The 20,659-nt window shown below is 36.5% G+C and overlaps 1 protein-coding gene across 2 annotated transcripts in view; it reads right to left on the bottom strand.

Moving 5' to 3' along the window:
- Nucleotides 1-20,659, bottom strand: part of LOC100241432 (DNA polymerase epsilon catalytic subunit A) — an 86,833-nt gene that overhangs the window by 9,134 nt on the left and 57,040 nt on the right. For both annotated transcript variants that reach the window (XR_786089.3, XM_002269884.5), the window contains exons 21-35: nucleotides 20,382-20,558; nucleotides 19,688-19,775; nucleotides 19,418-19,498; nucleotides 19,183-19,326; nucleotides 17,809-17,904; nucleotides 17,403-17,603; nucleotides 9,161-9,215; nucleotides 8,930-9,072; nucleotides 8,387-8,850; nucleotides 6,990-7,137; nucleotides 6,706-6,903; nucleotides 6,519-6,593; nucleotides 4,934-5,124; nucleotides 3,680-3,863; nucleotides 3,517-3,581 (exon numbers count right to left, since the gene is read on the bottom strand). Coding sequence is in view for 1 of the 2 variants with exons in the window: in XM_002269884.5 (XP_002269920.2) it covers nucleotides 3,517-3,581; nucleotides 3,680-3,863; nucleotides 4,934-5,124; nucleotides 6,519-6,593; nucleotides 6,706-6,903; nucleotides 6,990-7,137; nucleotides 8,387-8,850; nucleotides 8,930-9,072; nucleotides 9,161-9,215; nucleotides 17,403-17,603; nucleotides 17,809-17,904; nucleotides 19,183-19,326; nucleotides 19,418-19,498; nucleotides 19,688-19,775; nucleotides 20,382-20,558 (2,310 nt within the window). In the remaining variant the exon portion in view is untranslated. The remainder of the gene's footprint in view (nucleotides 1-3,516; nucleotides 3,582-3,679; nucleotides 3,864-4,933; nucleotides 5,125-6,518; nucleotides 6,594-6,705; nucleotides 6,904-6,989; nucleotides 7,138-8,386; nucleotides 8,851-8,929; nucleotides 9,073-9,160; nucleotides 9,216-17,402; nucleotides 17,604-17,808; nucleotides 17,905-19,182; nucleotides 19,327-19,417; nucleotides 19,499-19,687; nucleotides 19,776-20,381; nucleotides 20,559-20,659) is intronic.

The following is a 20,659-nucleotide window of genomic DNA, read 5'->3' as shown; positions in this document are numbered from 1 at the left end:
AAGATGATGCAGCAACTGGGGGATTGAACAAATTTTCACAATTAACAGAGGCAAATGATGGACACATCTTTATTACCCACAAATACCATGCCAAGTTGAGACAATGTGCATCCATATTAAAATGCAAATAACTAAGGCATGATGTCTCCCTTCTTTATATGGAATAAAAAAACCAAATCCTAAGGACCCTACAAAACCACCATTTAGTAAGATTTGACTTTCACTAAAATATATATTTCATGCAAGGTCACCAAATGATCAAAGTTTTAAATAATTGTATTAATTAAAAATTTGAGCCACCTTGAAATATTAATTATTAAAGCATCAAATATCCATCTTTTTCCTTGTCCCTTTATCTAACTAATACTACAAATGCTACACTTCTAGACTCAAAAACTGCCTATATACGATATGTGCATGGTAGTGAAAAGACTATCAGTGATGTTAGATCATATAAGGAACTGAGGTTGGCTAATTGGTAAAGTCTTAGCACTTTCCACATCTCAACTATGTACTTGTTTAACGCTCATGTTTTCTTCCTACTCATTTCATCACATAAAAAAAAATCTAAACAACAGTAAGAGCCATTTTGCCCACATAAATTACAATGAATTTTTCATTCAACTTCATCCTACCAAAAAGAAAATACACCATTTAATTCCAACTCAAATTTGAGCCCAATTTCTCCACAAGGACATGAAGGTAGTTAATTGGTAAAGCCTTAGTACATTCCAGATTCTAAACTATTTATTTGTTTACCTCTTGTCCTTTCCTTCTCTTTTATACTCTACCAAGTCAACAGATAGCAATAATTATTTTGTCTGCATCAATTCTAATGAAGTTACCATTCAATTTCATCCTATCAAAAAGAAAAGTAACCTTTCAATTTCAACTTACATTTGAGCCTATTTTCTCCATGCATGAAACACACATGCAAACCCTAAAAAAATCAGTTGTATTTCTTGAACTTCACTCCATTACTTTCTCTTGTAACTCTGTTATTTTTGGTTTTCCCTTTTTTTTTTTCTTTTACATTAGCTTATATTTCAAACTTTACCTTTTCTCGAAGAAATGTGATGTATATTCTCTGGTTTTCAAAAATTGATTCATCTTTTAATTTAAAATTTAAAAAAAAAAAAAAAAAAACAGTCACAAGCTACATTATAATATAAAAAACTTAAGGACGCATATATTTGTAAAAATATTTGGCAAATTTGTATGATATGAAGGAAAAAATTTATATATTTGTAAACATACTAGGACAGAATTTCCTTCCAGATATTGATTAACACAACTTATGAAGAAGTTTATCTAGCACCAGAAATTGTTATATGTATCAACAATACTTTCAGACAATTCATTAGGGCACCGCTATTTCTGATAATCATAATTTTTTTTCTTCGATAATGGTAAATGAAAAGCTAATGATAACTTTTGCACACAAAATAGCACAGAATATTCTGATATGGCAACACATTTATCGAATGTCAAGCACCCAAATAATTATCTTCTTCTAAATGCCATAGGATTGTTAGTGTTAAACTATCAATTAACCAAAAAGCTCAAGTTGTTAAATAATTAATCAATAAAGACTACAAATTCAGTTTAACACTTGGATTGAACCTTAACACCCTTCCTCACATTAAGGATGAAAATATCAATAATCACAGATATATTGATACTTGGATTTTATAGATATATCGGATACATATCAACAGATATTTTGATACAAAATATTAGTGGGCCAAAAATTGATCAAAACTCATGGAAATATAAGAAAAAACTCTTACAAATGAAATTAGAAGTATAATAAACATTTTAAAGTTGTTTTTTTTTTTGAAGAAATTAATATATGTATGATATAATTTGCAATATTAAATTTAATTATATCGTGCCGATTGATAAGAAATGTGAATTTTGTAAGTGTACACTCATTATGAAGCTAAATTATTGCAAATGTACTAATTATGTGATTCAAATGTACTACTATGCTAAGTTAATTTACTTACATCTATTGAAAATATACTAATTAATTGTAAAAATGTACTAATTTAAATTCAATGTTATACTAGTTTAAAAGTGTACTAAGTTAATTTATTCTCAATAGACTATTATTACACTTGAATATCAAAATTAAATCATTAATTTAAAACTAAATTATTGTAAATGTGCAAATTATGTGATTCAAATGTATTTATGATTTTTATTTAAAAATATTGGTACATTTTGACACAAAATATTTTAAAATATCGGTGGATATTTTGAGATAAAATATTTTTATTAAAAAATATTGATAATTTTATTTACGATTTTATATTTGTCTTATATTTAATTAGGAGACAAAATAGATTATAAGATAATTAAAATTAACTTATTTATAATAATTTTATTTTAATTAATTTATAAAATACATTATAACATATAAAAAATATACGTATAATAATCATATATATAAACAATTCTAAGCACATATATATCATAAAATAAGTTTGGCTTAATGACATAATCCATTTGTTTTAAACCTAAGCACCTGAGTTCAAGTCCTTATCTTGTATGGGATTTTTTCATTTTGTGCAAATAAAAGCATAAGGTGCTGCCTTATACGACACTTGGCCACAATAGATGGGCGGGTTAGGCCTTAGTCTACCTTTGGCCTATACTAAAGTTAAAAATTTACATCTATTAAGTCGTTGGGCTTCATCCATCTTTTGGCCCATTAGAGAAGATTAAAAAGTCATCATGTATAGGCTAGTTGGGTTGATCCAACATTGGCCTATTGAACAAAATTAAAAAGTTTGGGCATTAGACATCACCATTTTTTTCACCAATATATCTTTGATATATTGGAAATTTCGATAATTTTTTCCAATCCAGGGCCGATTTTTGGCTTATATCCTTGATATATCTGAAATCACCGATATATCGTCGATATTTACCGATATTTCCGTCAATCGATATATTTTACCTATATATCATATCCATCTTCTCCGTTATACGATATATCCCGATATTTTCGCCCTTGCCTCACATAAAGTCTCATCTTCTATGTGGGTTCAACAAATGGAGGAATAAGCAGGCAGAAAGATTTGAGCCATGAGCTCCTGAAAATCTAGGCCATTAAACTACCACTGTACTTAACAGATTAATGGGCCAACAATGTAAATCTTGTTGGTGAACACTTAACACTTATCATACAGCCTATGCTAGCACATGGGGCTCAAAATGGGACCGTGTACAACTAAGTAACCTATGACCTAGAAGAAACAAAGTTATGTCACCAAGTTAAACTATCAATGATGTCAAAGCTTAACCTATTACGATAATTGGCCAATAAATATATATCAAGGCAGCTAACGTTCAACACCATGCTGCACGTTTTGAGTTAATCCAAAAGCTAAAATTGATAGTTTAACAGAAGGAAATCTCGAAAATAGCTAGCCTACTGCAAACAGTAAACAAAATCATACTTAAAATTTGATAAACCATGTCATTCAGAGCATAGACATGAAACAAAACCTGTGGTCATTTATTGTTCTTTGTAAGAATTTTTCAGCATCCTTAACATATCCAACGTAGTCCACCTGAATACCAATACAAATGGCAAAACAATTAAAACAAAAGTTACTGCCAATAGAAAAATAGTCATGAAAACTTATAAGCAGAAAAACAACCAGTTCACCTTGAAACTGATACCATTTCTAGGCTGAGGAGGTTCAATAGACAATGCTTCACAAGCTTCACGGAATTGTTTTTCGATAATAGATGGTGATAATTCTTTGTTTTGAAAAGGGTTAACCACCACAACAGATATGGTTCTAGATGCAGGAAAATATCCAACGTATATAGCTCGTCCCTCAGAGATGCTGAAACAAATACCAAATTTCTCAATATCAAAATTTGAGATTCTTTTCATGACTCCTAGACATGTGTGAAGGACATATGATGCATGAACATGCTTGCAAAACCACAAACAGATTATGGGTTAGAATGCTTTGGTTTCTGTTCATAACTTGAGGCCAAGATAAAGACTAAAAGGCATTAAAGCTTTTAACAAAAATGAAAAATAAAGCAAATTGCTCATACCACATTGTGAAAATTATTTTTAAAAAGAACAGAAAAAAAAAACACCTTAAAAATCAAATAGGCATGGAAACTATCAATTTAAGAGGTGTCTTTATTCTAGGCATACTCCGCCTAAATAATAAAACACAATGCATTAAATGCTGAAAATCCAAGACATGTAGCAAATATCTATCATTGGCAAAATTCAGACCGACTAATGTGAAACTCAAAGAATCAGATGAGCTCATTTTTCTTTATGAAGAATAACAAAACCTTTATTGAGATCGTGAAAGGAAAACATATAAAGGAGATCTCCCTTTAGGCTGGAAGAGGCTAAAGACCAAAAGAAAGTACAACTAGGCCCAGAGCCAGGCCAAAAATACAATGCAAAACAAAAAATCAAAAACAGGCATTGATACTCCACTGAAGATTTTCCTCTGCCTTCCCTTTGAGAAATTAAAGAGTCCCTTGTCTCATAAGTTGAACGGATATCCACAACCTCTCTTAATGAATTATAATAATTCCAAGGTCCAGCCTTGTCACGATTAGTACACTGAACTAAATGAGAAAGTTACTTTAAAGCAAATTCACCCAGACCCATGCTGGTACAAGAAACATCGAATGACGAGAATTCCATTATCTAGAGAAAGAGGTGTGCATAAGACAAATTTCCTAACAATTGAGCATTTTTATGTTTTGAATGAAAAACAACCAAAAAAGATAAGACATCCAAATTACTTCAAAAGAGCTAGATTGATCTTGAGTTAACCAAGATAGATTCATGTCCCATTTATTAGCATTATCGAAGCAACCATTATACCACTAGCAAAAACTGAAGTTACATGTCTATAAACATGGTATCATATTTTACCTATGGTACAAGTAAAAGAAAGAGATGGACTGTTCCAGATAAGGGCATTCAGTTGTGGTCTTCATGTGCAACTCACTCAAACTCCAGCCATCTTGGATGTTACGTTTTTTAGCAGTTTTATCCACTTTGCAAACACACCCAATCTGGAGGACAGCATTAAACTCCAATGGCACCTTTGTTTCATATATTCCCTGATCAAAGAATTCAAATCAAGTTAAACAATAACACAATTCAATACATGGATATCACAAATGAAAATAAAGATTAGTAAGACTACGAGGTGAAAGATTTTGATTAGAGCCATAAACAATGACAACTTTAAATACTGTTTCACATACCACAATTTGATGAAATATTGGACATAAAATAGATTTTATGAGTAGCTAACATAAAGGATTTTGGATCCAAAATAGCAATTAAAATTCAATCCAAATTATTATTTGCTTTTTGAATTGTCTCTAGCATCTAATCTGGCTTTTCATCAGCTTAGAGAGAAAGGAGATTTCTTCATCAACCGTACTTTCAGCATTTCACTTTGACGCAAGCAATAACATTAATAAGACATTTTGAAACATTTTTATACATAAGAATTCATGAAAAAATGCTTTTACAAAAGTGCATATCTCTGTTTTCTTTTCTTCCTCACAACCCCACCCAATCCCTTGCTACTTGAGCCAAGCCTCAAGGGCACAAAAGTTCACATTTTTTAATAAGCTAGCTTTTGCAAAAATAAAATAAAAATCAGGTTTTTAAAGAATTTTTATGTATGGACCAAACCAAAGTTTATATGGATCAATCCGAGTTTTTTTTTTTTCTTTTCTTTTTCTTTCTCTCCTATCACTTTTGCAATTTGGTACATTTTGAAATCATTTTTTGAAGGCTTTTTCATCCTTCCTCTTTTGTACAACTATTTACTTTTAAACAAGCATAATCTCCTTGCTGCCCCCACCCAATAAAAAAAAACTTTTCCAAGGCTATATGATGTTCATTGGAAAGGAATGTTGTCACAAACAAATTGGTCTTCCTAGGCTATATGGTGTCATCTAAAAGGGTATTGATTGGTAATAAGAAAGTGGAAGCTTTTCAAGACCGATTTTCATCTCCAACTTCAAGCATCAGTTGGTACTACAAGAAGGGTAATGGTCCAATTGGTTGTGATCATGGCCATCCATTAGGAAGGGATGGAATATATTCCAAAGCTTCACTATATTTCAATGAAAAGGGAATGAGGACCAAAATTGGGATGATGTATAGTGCGGGGAGAGGTTGCTCAAAGATCAATTTCTGGATCTTTAAGTCATGACTTCTGATCAAGAAGCATCTATCATTGATTTTTGGAGCTCTAATTGTGGCAAGGTCATTGGTGTCCATGTTCTATTAGCAGTTTAAATAACTGGGAATTGGAGATAGTGGTGAATTAATAAATCTTAAATCAACTTCTTAATTCGATAGAACTGTCAATGACAGCATAAAATATGGAACAACCTAATTCCAATGACAAGAAAACTATGTGAATCCTTTGAAAATTTTCATTGAATAATGTCATGCAAACGATAAATGTAAATATGGGGTGAAATATGCTGACCTCAACTTCTGGATCTGCTAAGTGAGCTGCAAGTTTTCTGCTCTCTCCCCTAAATTGATCTTCATCAATTATAATCTATAAAAGGCACCAAAAAAAGGAGAGAACAGAAAATTACCTCAAAAACCTGCCACTTGAAGCCACTAATTTTAGACTACAATAACAATTTTAAGTCCAACTCCGTAGGTACCTCAATTAGGTTATAGCTATGATGCCCATGCGGAAGAGTCTTGTTGACACGCCTTCCTGGAAACTCCTCTGTTATTAGAGCTTTAGAGTTGAGGTAAAACACTCTAGGAACAGTAATAGGAATCTTGAGCATCACTCCTTCTACAATAACCCAAGCAAAAAACTGGCCATGCTGTGAACTTGGGGCAAGCTGTATTATCTGAACAATAGAGGAAGGTGGTTTAGTGCTGAACAAAGTAATCATTCCCGCTAAATTTTCCTAGAAATAAATGACAATTATATAACCTGCCAATAAGAGTGTGTAAGGGCTAATTCATGCCTCCGGAAATATGAATTAACGCCAGTTCTTCCCTGTGCTTGCTTATGATTTATCACACCACCTGGAAGCTCTGAGACACCATTAGTCTGATTTGATGTCTTTGAATTATCCATCCTGCCAAAACAATGCAATATTTCCTCTAAAGTGAATACCAGGATCATAAAGCAAATGATGCACAAGGTACATATACACAGATATATATCGGGAGTGTTTGTGTCTATGTATAAATTTATATATGTATTTATGCATAGACATGAATAAACATCGCACAAATGCAGGTATGCAAGCACAACCAAAATGGCTGTCTCAACTCATCTTATTTAGTCAGACTGAGGGATTCAAATCCAGTAGGCCTTTGATGATTTACGAAGGATGACATCAATGATCCAAATCACATAACAGGTTTCTGTGAAGATACACTACAAAAGGTGTTCTGAAAAAAGATCTTCTTTAGTGTCATCCATACAATAGTGTTTGCCTACAGGATTGTACTAATCTACCCTAGGGCCAAAAAAGCAGGCACCAGAAATGTTAGAAAAATGTGATCATCCAACAGTCTCATAAACAGTCAACTCAAGTACTGAATTCGGGCAGAATGCCAAATGTCTAAAAGAGCTTTACCATGATTCTGTTTTAAATTACTACCACTCTTCCAATCCCTCTCAATGGAGTCTAAGAAACCTCCATTTTTTTTTTTTACAGGTAAATTTTTGTCCCCATTGGGACTTGAACCTGGAATCTCCCATAAACCCTCCCCATCCCTTTACCACTTGACCCAAACCTCAAGGGCAGTGGAATCTAAGAAACCTAAACACACACACACACAAAGGAAACTACTAGTGCTAGAATTCAAAAGCAAGTTAACAGAAAGAAAGTCTTCCCTCTAATAACATGGGTCATAAGTACACTATCTGGTGCATGGATGCTTTAGCTCATGACCTAATTGTAACAATCCATCAAAGCAGGGCTAGAGTTCACGATTCCTCTGAAGGCCTATGGAAACTGACTGGGAGGATTAATCTCACAGAGAACTTGAGAAAAGAAATGTCTGACCAAATACTTATACAGTTGATGGTTAAAGACTGAGTGAGTGAATGCTATAGTATTTATCATTAGAAGGCAGGTTCTCAGCCAAAACATGCTATGTGTGTCTTTGAGTTCAGATGCCTATGAATCGGTGAAGTATAGCATGAGAAACTCTTATGGAAGAGACATCATATTAATGAAGATATATGAAAAGTTCTGATCAAATTAGAAAAGGTAAAAAAAAAAAAAAAAAAAAACCCTTCTTAATTATATTTGCACATCTCAAAACATGGACAGAAAACAGACCACTGTATGTATGTCTCAGAGAAAAGGATACCTTTGCCTCTTCCTTTTCTCCCGAGCATCTTTCCATTTTCTCTTCTTCATCTCAAGCCATCCTTGATAATCCACGTTTCTGTCAATATTATCAGTAGAGATATCAGTAGGCTGCATCGGCGTCAATGCACTTTCACTATGATTGGCTGGTTCTTGGGGGGAATTTGCTAGGCAATTCATAGCATCTGACTGTTGTTTGCCATTAACTTCATAACAACGAACAATGGGTCTAGGTCCAGCTGAGGAAGTTCTGCCTTTGTTTCTGAAGTCTTCCAAATCTTCAATATTCTCTTCAGAAATAACGTGATTGGAGGTGATAGCATCGACATTCATTTTGACATTATCATCCCTCTTCAACGAGCCAAACATATCAACTAATTTTCGTTGGCGAAATTTTTCCTCCTTTTCACGAACCTTCTTATACAGCCAATCAGGATGAACTACCCTAGGAACAGGATTTGCAACCTGAAGAATTCTAATCATTCTTAAAATGAAAAAATGAAAGGGAATGTTTTAACAAATCACAGAGAAGAAGCAACTGGACCTTTTGCATTGCAGCAGGAATGGTTATAATTTTTTGAATTGCAGAACCAAGTCGCTGTTTGTAATATGACCAATCAACAATAGACCGAATGCCAACATCTGATGAAATCTTGCACCACTTCCTCACATAAAACTTCATAATTTCTGCAAAGTTAGAGGGGAAGGTAAATCCTAACTTTCATTTCTTTTAAAAATAACAGAACATTACTAAGCAGGCTCAGGAAGAACTTACCAGCATCAGTTTCAAATATTGCAACAGGAACAGCACGCTCGCTTACAGGTGTTCCCTGCTCACATTAGATTCAAGGGTCCAAAAATAAATTTAGGAGGGGGAGAGAGAGAGAGAGCACCAGAAGTGTATGCCAGTGGTAATATGTGAAATAGCCACAACAGAAATGATTCAATCACTGCATTCATATTAAGAAATTACAATGTATGTTCACATTTGAGAACAACTCATTCAATCAAGCTCTTGAGTCATCGATTGATAGAGTGCTGTGCTTGATTGATCAAAAACCAAGAGCATATAGGGCTTAGAATTTTCTCTTAACCAGCAGGTGTTGGCTTAGAAAATTGGGGCAGCAACTTTCACTTCACCACAAGTATTAATAGTGGTATCCTCATGGGGTATCAGCAGCCTGCTGGTGGAGAGGGATTCAGTAATGGTTGTTGGCCTTCATAGATAGTCTTAGCTGCAGATGGTTTGGTTTTAAGGCTGTTTTGTGTAGATACCTGTCGGTATTCTTTTTTTTTTTAGTACACTTCCTGTATACTTAGGGTGTGCCCCCTTTCATTGGTGCTCTTTCAATAGATTCTCTGTTTGCTTATCAAAAAATAAAAATTAGTGGGTGTAGAAAGGAAAGTGGAGCCTTGGAAACAGGGTGTGGAGGTGGAAACTAGCAGATGTCTTCAGAAGCCAGGTGCACGTTGGTTGCTTAGTCAGAAAAACAAAAACCGAATAGATTGTCCAAGCAAGGAGCCTTTTTGCTAGAGCCTTTCATTGAGGATTTGCTACCTATCATTAAAACTTTCAGGAGGCGAAAATTATTTTACTTTAGGTTGTATTACAGGGGGCTATGTAATTGGCAGTTGGTAGATAGTTATTGTTGAACCAACCAACTAGCCCAAAAGCTTAAACAATTAGGTAATGGACCAACAATGCATATGAACCTCTAATAAACCAAGTCTATGATATGATATTATACTACAAATTTTACTACACTTAAATGGTGGACCCATAATGCATATCAGGTCAAATTGGGCTAAGGCTTTAACGCCCTGCCTTACAGGTAGCCTTCTTTGTGCTTGAATGTAAGCCCAACAAATAGAAAAATAAACATGCAATGAGGTTGGAACTTATTTTTTTTTTATTGGAAACGATACAAAGATATACTGATAGATAAAAAGAAATACAATAAGAAGGATGAGAAATCCTCCCACCAAAGAAAACTAAACTACAAGAAATTACACTATAAAACAAGCAAACTCTCTATAATGGACCATTCCTTATGGAGTACACACCGCTAACCAATCAAGTTGTAACACATTAAGAGGAGTCCCCTTAAAAACCTTGGAACAGAAAGCCCAAAGAGAAGCAAGGAAAACAATAGAGTCCCAAAGATACTTTGAATTCCTTGCTTTATCCTCAAAAATCCTCGCGTTTCTTTCCCACCACACAACCCGAATTAGAGCGATGCTCGCAGCTTGCCACAAAACTATCCCTCTCTTAGATGAACCAAAACCATTAAATTTGATGGACATCATGTCAAAGATGCTCTTCAGGGGGACCCAATCCGTCTTAGCTAACTGAAATAATCTATGCCACAACCCAATCGTCAAGGAACAATGAAGGAAAAGGTGATCTGTTGATTCCCCATGCTTCATGCACAGAATACAAATATCAGGACTAAGGGCTTTGTAGGGTATTCTCACTTGTAGCATGTCATTAGTATTCACCTTCTTGTGTGCCACTAACCAGACAAAGGACTTCACTTTGAAAGGGACTTGAGAATTCCAAACGAACTTAGAAGGGAAAACCTGAGAAGATCCAGAAAATTGAGATAATGCTAGAAAGAAAGATTTGACTGAAAAAAACCATGAAGAAGATAATGGCCAAAATCTGGCATCTGGAACCGAAGGAGATAGATGCAATCCATCAAGTGACCGCATGAGGCCTTCTAAGTCCTCTATCTCAGAATCTGAAAGGTTACGGCGAAAATTTAAATTCCAAGAGAAAGGCCGAGTAGAACCGAGAACTGAAGAAATATGAATGTTTTTATCCAAAACTACTCTAAATAGTCTTGGATATTGGGTTCCCAAAGGTTGGTCCCCCCACCACAAATCTTCCCAGAACCGAATTCTTTCCCCATTTCCTACCACAAACCGAGTAAACAAGGAAAACTCCTGAAAGACTTGTGCAATAGCCTTCCAAGGACAACGATGTGACCATCTGACTAAAGTGTTAACATCCCAACCATTAAAGTGTGAACCATAAATGCTTAATATGACCTGATGCCATAGAGTTGAACTCTCTCTAAGGTACCTCCACAGCCATTTCCCTAAAAGAGCGAGATTCCTCAGAGAAATATTCCCAAAACCCAAACACCCTATTGCCTTTGGTTTACACACAACATCCCATCTCACTAAATGATCTCTTTTGCCTTCCCCAATCCCTGACCATAAAAAATCCCTTTGCAACCTCTCGATTTTTGTAGCCACTGAAGCGGGTAACTTAAATAAGGAAAGGAAGTAACAGGGCATATGGGTATGGCAAGAATGGATAAGAGTTATCCTTCCCCCGAAGGATAAGTAAGTCTTTTGTCACCCATCTAATCTTCTTGAAATTCTCTCAATCATTGGATCCCAAAAGCCACACGCCTTAGGGTTCCCTCCCAAAGGAAGACCCAAATAGAGTATAGGCCAGCCAGAAACCTTGCAATCAAGCATCTCAGCCAATCTTGAAAGATGAACCTAATCAAGATTGATGTCATAAATATTACTCTTGTCAAGGTTGACCTTGAGCCCAGAAATGTGCCCAAACACTAGCAAAAGATTCTTGAGAGTCTACAAATCTTCCTCCCTAGTGTTAGAAAAGAAAATGGTATCATCAGCAAATTGCAAATGGGACACCCTAGTTTTGTTTCTACCCACCCTGAAATCTCCAACATATTTCTTTCCTCTACTCTCAATAGCATCTTGCTCAATACATCTGCGACAAAAGTAAACAAAAAAGGGAATAAAGGGTCACCTTGTTTTAATCCTCTAGATGCCTTAACCCACCCTTTAACGCATCCATTCACCAAGATTGCATAAGATACCGAGGACAAACATCCACTCATTCATTTCCTCCATCTAGGACTGAACTCCTTCTTCTCCGACACTTGATCCAAAAAATCCCACATCACGTGATCGTAAGCCTTTTCAAAGTCAATTTTGAAGACGACACCTTCCTCTCTTGATCGTCTTCTCTCATCCACTATCTCATTGGCTATGAGAACCCCATCCAGAATTTGTCTCCCTTGAACAAAAGCGCCTTGAGTAGAGTGGATGGTTTCATGTAGAACCCCTCTTAGACGCCCTGAAAGCACTTTGGCTATTATCTTGTAGATACTAGTGATCAAGCTAATGGGTAATCTAAGATTTTCTTTGTCAAACTCTTTTTGGGTAACAGAACAATGAAGGAGGCATTAGTGTTTTGATTGATAATTCCGCTCCTATGAAATTCTGCAAACACTCTCACTAAATCCTCCTTAATCACATCCCAACAATCTTGGAATACTGCAATGGTAAAGCCATCAGGCCCCGGTGCCTTGTCCCTATCCAACTAAAAAATGGCCTTAGAAATCTCTTCTTCAATGAAAGGGGAATCCAACCTTAATGTGCTCTCTTCCGAAATAGGGGACCAATCTAATCTTTCAACGCTCCAAGACTCTCCTATAGGACTCGCGTAGAGCTTTTCAAAGTAAAGTAAGATCTCATCTGTGATACTTTCGGCATTATTCAACACTAAGCCCCTTCATTCTCCAACACCTTGATATATTTCCTATTTCGCCTGCCATTAGCCACTTTATGAAAAAACTTAAGAGTTACAATCCCCTTTCTTAACCCATTTCACCCTAGCTTTTTGTCTCCAATGGATTTTCTCCCTCAAAATTAATTCCTCTAGCTCCCCTTTTCTTAAGGCTCTTTGATTTAACAAATCAAAAGTGAGACCCCATACTTGCTCAATGGCATCAAAGTTAGCTAAATCATTGAGGATATTTTTTTTCTTTTCATTAAGCTCTCCAAAAGAAACCTTATTCCACTCCTTCAATTTGGCTTTAACAGATTGTAATCTCCTCATGAACTTGTGGCCTTCCCATCCATTTCCTTGAAAACTTCTCCACCAATTTCTAAAGTTCTCCTTGAAACTAGGATGTTGCAACCACATATTCTCAAACCTAAAAGGTGTTGGGCCCCACATGAACGGGTTGGTATCCAAAACAATTGGCCAATGATCCGAGGTCCTTCTAATAAGGGCTTCTTGAAGGCCTTGGGGAAAGAGCTGCCCCCACTCATTTGAGTAAAGAAAACGGTCCAATCTCTTACACACGGGAGACTCTTGCAAATTTGACCAAGTGAATGATGCGTTCCGAAGAGGTGGATCAAGCAATTCACATTCTCTTATAAAAGTATCAAAGTCCTTCATGCTTGAATTTAAACTAGAACCCCCCAATTTTTCTGAACTTCTCCTTATGACATTAAAATCACCGCTCACACACCATAACGGAAAAGTTAGGCCATAAATGTCAAAAAGTTCCACCCAAAAATCCTTCCTAAGTGAGGGATTATTTGGGTCATAAACTGTGGATATCCAAAGAGGTCCACAACTGTCCAAAGAGAACTTGACTAAGACCGAGAAAGATCCTATTACCACCTCCTCACTACGCAGTTTTTTTGAGTCTCAATTGATCAAAATCCCACCTGAAGCCCCGTACGTCGGAAGAGCAACCTAATCCTTAGTCCTGACCGTCCAGACACTACCCACAAACCTTCTGTCACACTTCTTTTTTGTTTCCTAAATCATCACAACATCCGGATTCTCTGACCTTAGAAAATATTTAACCACCCTTCGCTTATTCCTTGAACCCAAACCCTTGGTGTTCCAGCTGATAATTTTCATGGAAAAACTCACAAACCCTAACCCTCCAAACCAAATCCACCAGGTCTCAATTACCTGTGGAGCCACTGTTTTTCCTCCTGGAATAAACCTTAATATCCAAAGAGCATAAAACCTCTCACACTTTAGCCATTTTCCTGGGGGACAGGCCATCAATAAGGAAATCGCCTGATGAGGATACCACAGTATCCCCCTGACTACCTGACAACAGGTTGGAATCCTCCTTAGGCGAGCTAGGTGTAGACTTCCTAGGGGTAAAACTCTCGGACAATTGGTTTGATAAGGCACACTGGTTCTCCTCCTCATCACGAACAAGAATGCCAACATATTTTTGATAAAAAGTGCCAACAACGCCTTTTTTAGAAAAAATTTCAAAAGTAACTTGATTTTCCCTAGGAGACTGAGAAAGAGAGACTGAACTAAGAAGATGTGGACCACAGGGACTCGGCAAAGGAAGTTCCAGACTACAAGAAGGGAAAGAAGAAGACTCGAGTGGCTGAGAAGGAAAGGGCAGACATACCTCCATGTTTTCCACTCCTAGAGTTTCACAAATCCCCTCAAAGATGAGTCTTTTACCTCTGATTTCTGAAATAGAAGGTAAATCCATGACTAAAGAACCACGAAGATTGGACCCCACTCGGCCCAAAAAACCTTCTTTGTCCTCTTCGAAATGGGAATTTCGCAAATCCGCCTCTCCTCTTCACGTCGAGGTCTCTTCCCTCGAACACCGCTTACTATTCCTTGACAAAAGACAGCAAAAGAGAGGACTCTTTCTGATTCCTCGTTTCATCTGAGATCCCGTCCCAAAATCCTCTTCCAAATTGCGAACTTCGCTAAACAACGATGATTTTCGTAGGAAAAGAGGCTCGTTGCTACTCCGATGTCCTTGTCGGTGATCAACACTTGGAGGGAAGAGGGTGGTCCACATCTTATTTGAAACTATCATCTCTTCCTTCTACGTAGAGCCTCTCATCTAATCCACGGGAGCTTTCCCCTTTCTCGCTGCATTTTCTTCCCTTCAAGACCGACCTTTCTTACTAGAGGACATTGTTCCTCCTAAGCTTTGGCCCAGCCCCGACAGGCCTTTTAACTTACAGCCCATGATAGAGTCTGAAGGTGGGCTAGGGTTGGAAAGAGACTGGGCCTTTAACCAAAGGCCTGACCATTCTCTCCAGGGATAGCCTCGACACCGGCCCTCACATCGACTAGACCTTGAAAGTTTGCAAGCAGCGTGATCGCCTTTGCAGAAGAACCATCTCGCTCAAGAGATGGAGACGATGCCGCTACAGTCTCGTGGACTTGAGGAACATCTAGGCTAGCGTGAAGCCCACGATTCTTCGTCCCTCTTTGGGCCCTTACAGGTTGGGCTTTAAACAAAGGCTCAAGCACTGTGGGCCCAAAGAAAGTTTCTTCTGCTGAGCCCAAACTACTCCCTCCCCAACCATTCTCCCTTTTGGCCGCCAATCTTGTACTTGAGCACCGATAAATTGACCGGGGAAGAAGCCTCCTACCGTAGCACTCATTATCCCTAATACTACCTCGTAGCCCCTCTGCAATTTTTGTCGACTGAGAGATGCAACCTCCCTCTTTCAAGAACTTGTCCCTGCTACGAGTTGGCTCGGACGTGACAATGTCGTCTTCATCAACTTCTCCGGTGACTGAAACTACGACTGTAAATGTCCAGGCCCCATCTTCCACCTCAAGCAACGTTGGTAGCACGACATTTGGAAACATCTCCACCCACAACTTCACCTTCGTCAAGTCCATCAGCTTCAATTATTCCCTTACCACCTTCGTTACCCTCCCCCACTTCTTCAAAATGAATTTCAACTGATCTTCATCCCACAAGTGAAAAGGAAGACCTTTCAATTCTAACCAACCCCTTCTGAATTTTCTGAAAACAACCATATTTTCACTTGGCAACCATTTCCTCAGGAGAACAGGCCTTCCTTTCACTAAAAGTCTTCCCTGCTCTTGGAACCATTCTGCTCTCCTTGCTGAACCCACAAAGAAACACCCCTTGAAAGTGGAAATGGGAGTTATAGACACCATTCCTTTCATGTCCATCATCCTCACGATAGCTTTTCCTTCGTGAGTCCAGTCTTGGACTTTTTCTTTGCATTCGCAAATTACAGCTCTGCCCCATTTTCCAGCTGACAACAGAACTCCAGTCCTATATCCATCCTCTGCAACCACTTCTGCGTATGACCGGCCACCTCTGTAAATGCCCTTACTCATCTGAGTATCTCCAAACGTCTCCTTCGAAGCTCCTCCATCTTGATCAGAATACTCTTGCACTGAAATAATCGTCTTCCTAAGGTCTTCCCACCCATTGCCTTTAACACCCTCGAGGACGACAAGAAGTAAAGGTTTCCTTCTTGTAACAATTTCTATAATTTTCATGAAACGCCCTCTATTATTGAAACAAATCTCCATCAAGTGAGTCTTAGTCTTGCCCCTAATCTTTCATATAAATCCCCTGGAAGCCTCCAACTCCACAGCTTTCTTCAAATGCTCCATCAACCAATCCAACTCCTCTTTTCCAAATCCTACTGAGACAACAAAACCTCGGCTCCTTTCTGTTATTGATACCCAAGTTCCCCCATTCAATCCTTCAAACTTTACCTAGAAAGACTTTTTCTCCACTTCAAACTTTTCAACCTTCATTTTTTTGGCCCTTAGTTCAGGTAGAATACCAACATTTTTGGATCAAATTGTAAACTACGCAGCTAATTCTTTCCTTCTCTTAACCAGTCCTCTAATAACTATTGAAAATGTTAGTCACAGCATAGAGGATTTGCATCTTTTAGCAAAACTAATGAGGTTGGAACTTATGACCTCCAGAAAATTAAGGCTTCAATACCATGTTAAGCTACCAATTGAGTCAAAAGCTTAAACTGTTGAATAATTGTTAAAAATGTATACCAAGCTAACAGTTATATTTTAGCTTCTTTATTCTTCTATCAGGTTTGAAGGATTGCTTACCCATTCTTGTATTCATTCCTTCTTTACTAATCACTGGCACAGTTTTTATATCTTATCAAAGATAATAATAACAATTTCAAGCATAATCAAGACTAGTCATTTTAGCAGTTTCTCATCATAGTTTACATTTATTTACACTTTTCTTTGTGGGTGATTTACACTTCTTTTCTTTTTTATAATGCCTTTATCCAGATCAAAACCTTGCAATAGAAATCCTAAGATAGAAGTCCAACCATCAGTATTAGTAAACCAGAATTAATTAGCAGGACCAAATACATATTTGAAAGGACACATAGTATATGTATGCCTCAAGCCGAAACAATAAACCTACCCTTGGCTCGCATGCAACTATATACTGGCAACGAAGTCCTTTATCTTTAACCATCGTATCACCAAGAAAATCAGCCAGCCGTCTAGCAGTGGTCACTGCACATGACTTTTGCTCACCATAATCTGCTAAAGACTTGCTCATGGTGCTTGATTCCGATATGTAATCAAGCAACTCGCTATCCACAATATCCTTCCCTTGATTCTGACAAAAAGAAGAATCTATTAGCCTTATTCCCATTATTCACCCTTGACTTGAGTAACTATCCACATCCTCAATGATGATGAAAAATGAAAAGATAAAAAGCAAGAAGTCCCTCAAAAAACTACAAAGTAATGAAAAGATTTTTTTTTTATTTTTAAGAAAAGTCGGTGCTTCTTGTTGTCTATAAGAAGACATTTTAACATACATCAAGAAGATCAAGCCAACGGTTTGCAACTGAAGCCACTGCTGCATAGCATTCCTCTAAGGTTGAACCATGAAGGAACTTGTCAAAAAGCTCAGCCTGGAAACAAGCAGCCATTTCAGGTTAGAAAATGAAATCTGGAACATAAATTTGTAATTTTCATTCAAAAGGTCATAATAGGATAATCATAAGTACATAGTAGACGAAGGCATTATATTCCAGGTCTTGTTAAGAACACAAACCCACTGAATAACAAGATAAAATTTCATTTTAACAAGATGGTTTAAGCATATTAATCTATCTACATAACTTTTCTCCTCCTCCTTATTAAATAAAAAGGGTGAGTAAAAACTTAATTAACTATGAAAGATTTCTCAATCTATTCGTTCCTGATCAGCCAAGTGAGCAGATTCTTAAGATGGATCCCTATTTATTTGCTAGAAGGGATGCCTAAAAGATAAGACTTATAATAACATTTTTTGTTAGTTTCTGAGGTTTCACTAAATGTTGTATATTTTCGTAAGCCATGAATGAGAGAAGCATGATGCAGCACATAGCTTTATCCTTCTTTGTGTTCAGAAACAACCAATTCACTGATATGCCAAGTTTATACTTTTTGGGTTTCAAGATGTCAAAACATGTGCCCATAAAACACACAATAGCAAACCCATATTACATTTTAAAATTTTCAAGGTCGATGTGCCAGACTTCATATCGGTATCCTACACCAATCTCCTGTCTATATTTGCATTGCATGACTTTTAGTGTTGCTTTCTTGGAAGAAGGTATTCTAGGATGTCAATTGGCTTTTGACTTCCAAAATAAAGCAGAACTCTGGAAGTCCTAAATGAAAATGGGGACTTGAAAGCAAATTGTTCATGAATGGCTTTCCCCGCCTCAATTAAATCATAACTGGATCATGAAGGTTTACTAATCTGGGCAATCCCAACTTGTGGCAAAGAGAACACCATCTCTTTAGTTAGACTTTGCAAATTACAGTGAAAGGTTTTGTTGAACCACATTTGTAATAATAGAAGGTCATTTTGGCTTTCCATCGCTTTTCATATGAATCACATCCCTTTTATAAATGAAGGGTTTCCCAATGAGTTGGAAACAATCCTTTAGTAGTTAACAGATCAGGGTGGAGAATGTATAGACTCACACCATTACATACACAAAAAGATACATCAACACATGTATCATAGTTCGTAACATGCAGATTGGGAGAATTGGAATGAACAAATGATAACTTCAATATAGGGTTAATAAAAATAGGTTGTAATGCATGCAATAGAAGCAAATAAGCAATTCCAAATATAAAGCAGGAAAAACTTAAGTCCAATGATACAGGAACTTTTGGACAAAAGGGGGAGATACCTGGAAAACTTTGATGAGCTTCAGCTCACCTCTACGCTTGATCTCAAAACCCTTAAGCTCTGCAAGAGTTCCATCATCATTGAAGACAGCATAGCGTTTTTTAATCAAAATTCCTTCTTCCTTGGAAGCTGGAAGAATCATTGCCTATGAGCCAGAAAGAATGCCAAATAATCATGAGTATTATAAAAATCAAAACAAAAAGGCAGAGATGACAATAAGTTACTTCTCATATTACCTTGTATGGTCCATCCACTTCAAATTCAATAGAGCATTCACTATGTGTTGCATATGTTTTATTGATGGGATCAACGAGTGTCTGTTAGAAATATTAGTTAGAAGCAGTGTGCTAGTTACTCAGAGAGGCAAAGTGCTTCTGAAAGCAAATATTGCACTTCATTAAAGATACAGTTCTTGCAAAGAAGAAATAGTACCCTCACATCTAGAAATGGATAAAACAGAAATACAGGGAAGAGGTACAAAAAGAAGAAGAGCTTCCTAAGCTTACCTGGTATTGATCATTTGTATTATTTCTAGCCACATCAACATTTAGCATAACACAAGGATATGAAATTGTCAACTTCTTCTTCAAGTCTCTGAAATGTGTTCCACAAATGTGGTCAATATCTTTAGAAAAATACCATTCATAAGTAGGCCAGTGCCAAGTTCTTTTAGTCAAAATATTGCTTCTGAAACTACCTCATTTAAGTAGTTAAAAAAAGCCATATAAAATACTAAATATTTGGGACCATTCATAATTATGATGCACTACCCTTTGAATGCACTAATTGTGGGACAATTATGATGCACTATTCATAATTTTGGGATTTGCTTCATTTCTATGTTTCTTTTTGGGCTTAGTGTACAAACATTTTTAAAACCTACCCTTCGAGTGTTATTCAGCTTAATTGGCTCTCAATTTGTACACATTAGGGATGGGTTACAGGCGCTGGTGTTGTTATACTTGTATAGGCCTTTTGTCCTTATTGTATAGCCATCCTTGTTTTGTGGAGGTTTACTTAGTTTCTTTTCATTAGTTTGTACATCATGGGGAGGACTTCTCATGTTTTTATTATCAATTAATACATTTGTTTGTATCTGATAAAATAATAATAATAATAATAATAATAATAATAATAATAATAATAATAATAATTATGATGCACTAATGAATGTATCAATTTCAGAGAGCAAAAGCATACTTTGTTCTAAAGGTGAAGTTCTCTGGAAAAGATCCAGGTAACACACACCAGATACCATCAGTGTCTAGTTCAAGTGGTCTTCCAATTTTTTCAATCAATAAGCGGGCATTCTGTATGATTTTTGCTCCAGTATAGGTAACAACTCCAGCCATTTCCATCGAGTACCATCTTGCACCCCTGAACAAAACAATGTAAAAGATTTTTTAGGATAACAAAATCATGAAAGGCCAAGTTAAAAAACCTAAACTATAAGATGAAATTATAAAATCAAATTGAGG

Source organism: Vitis vinifera, chromosome 6 (assembly GCF_030704535.1).
Source record: "Vitis vinifera cultivar Pinot Noir 40024 chromosome 6, ASM3070453v1".
In the NCBI taxonomy this organism is placed as follows: domain Eukaryota; kingdom Viridiplantae; phylum Streptophyta; class Magnoliopsida; order Vitales; family Vitaceae; genus Vitis; species Vitis vinifera.
This window is presented reverse-complemented; position numbering and strand designations above follow the sequence as displayed.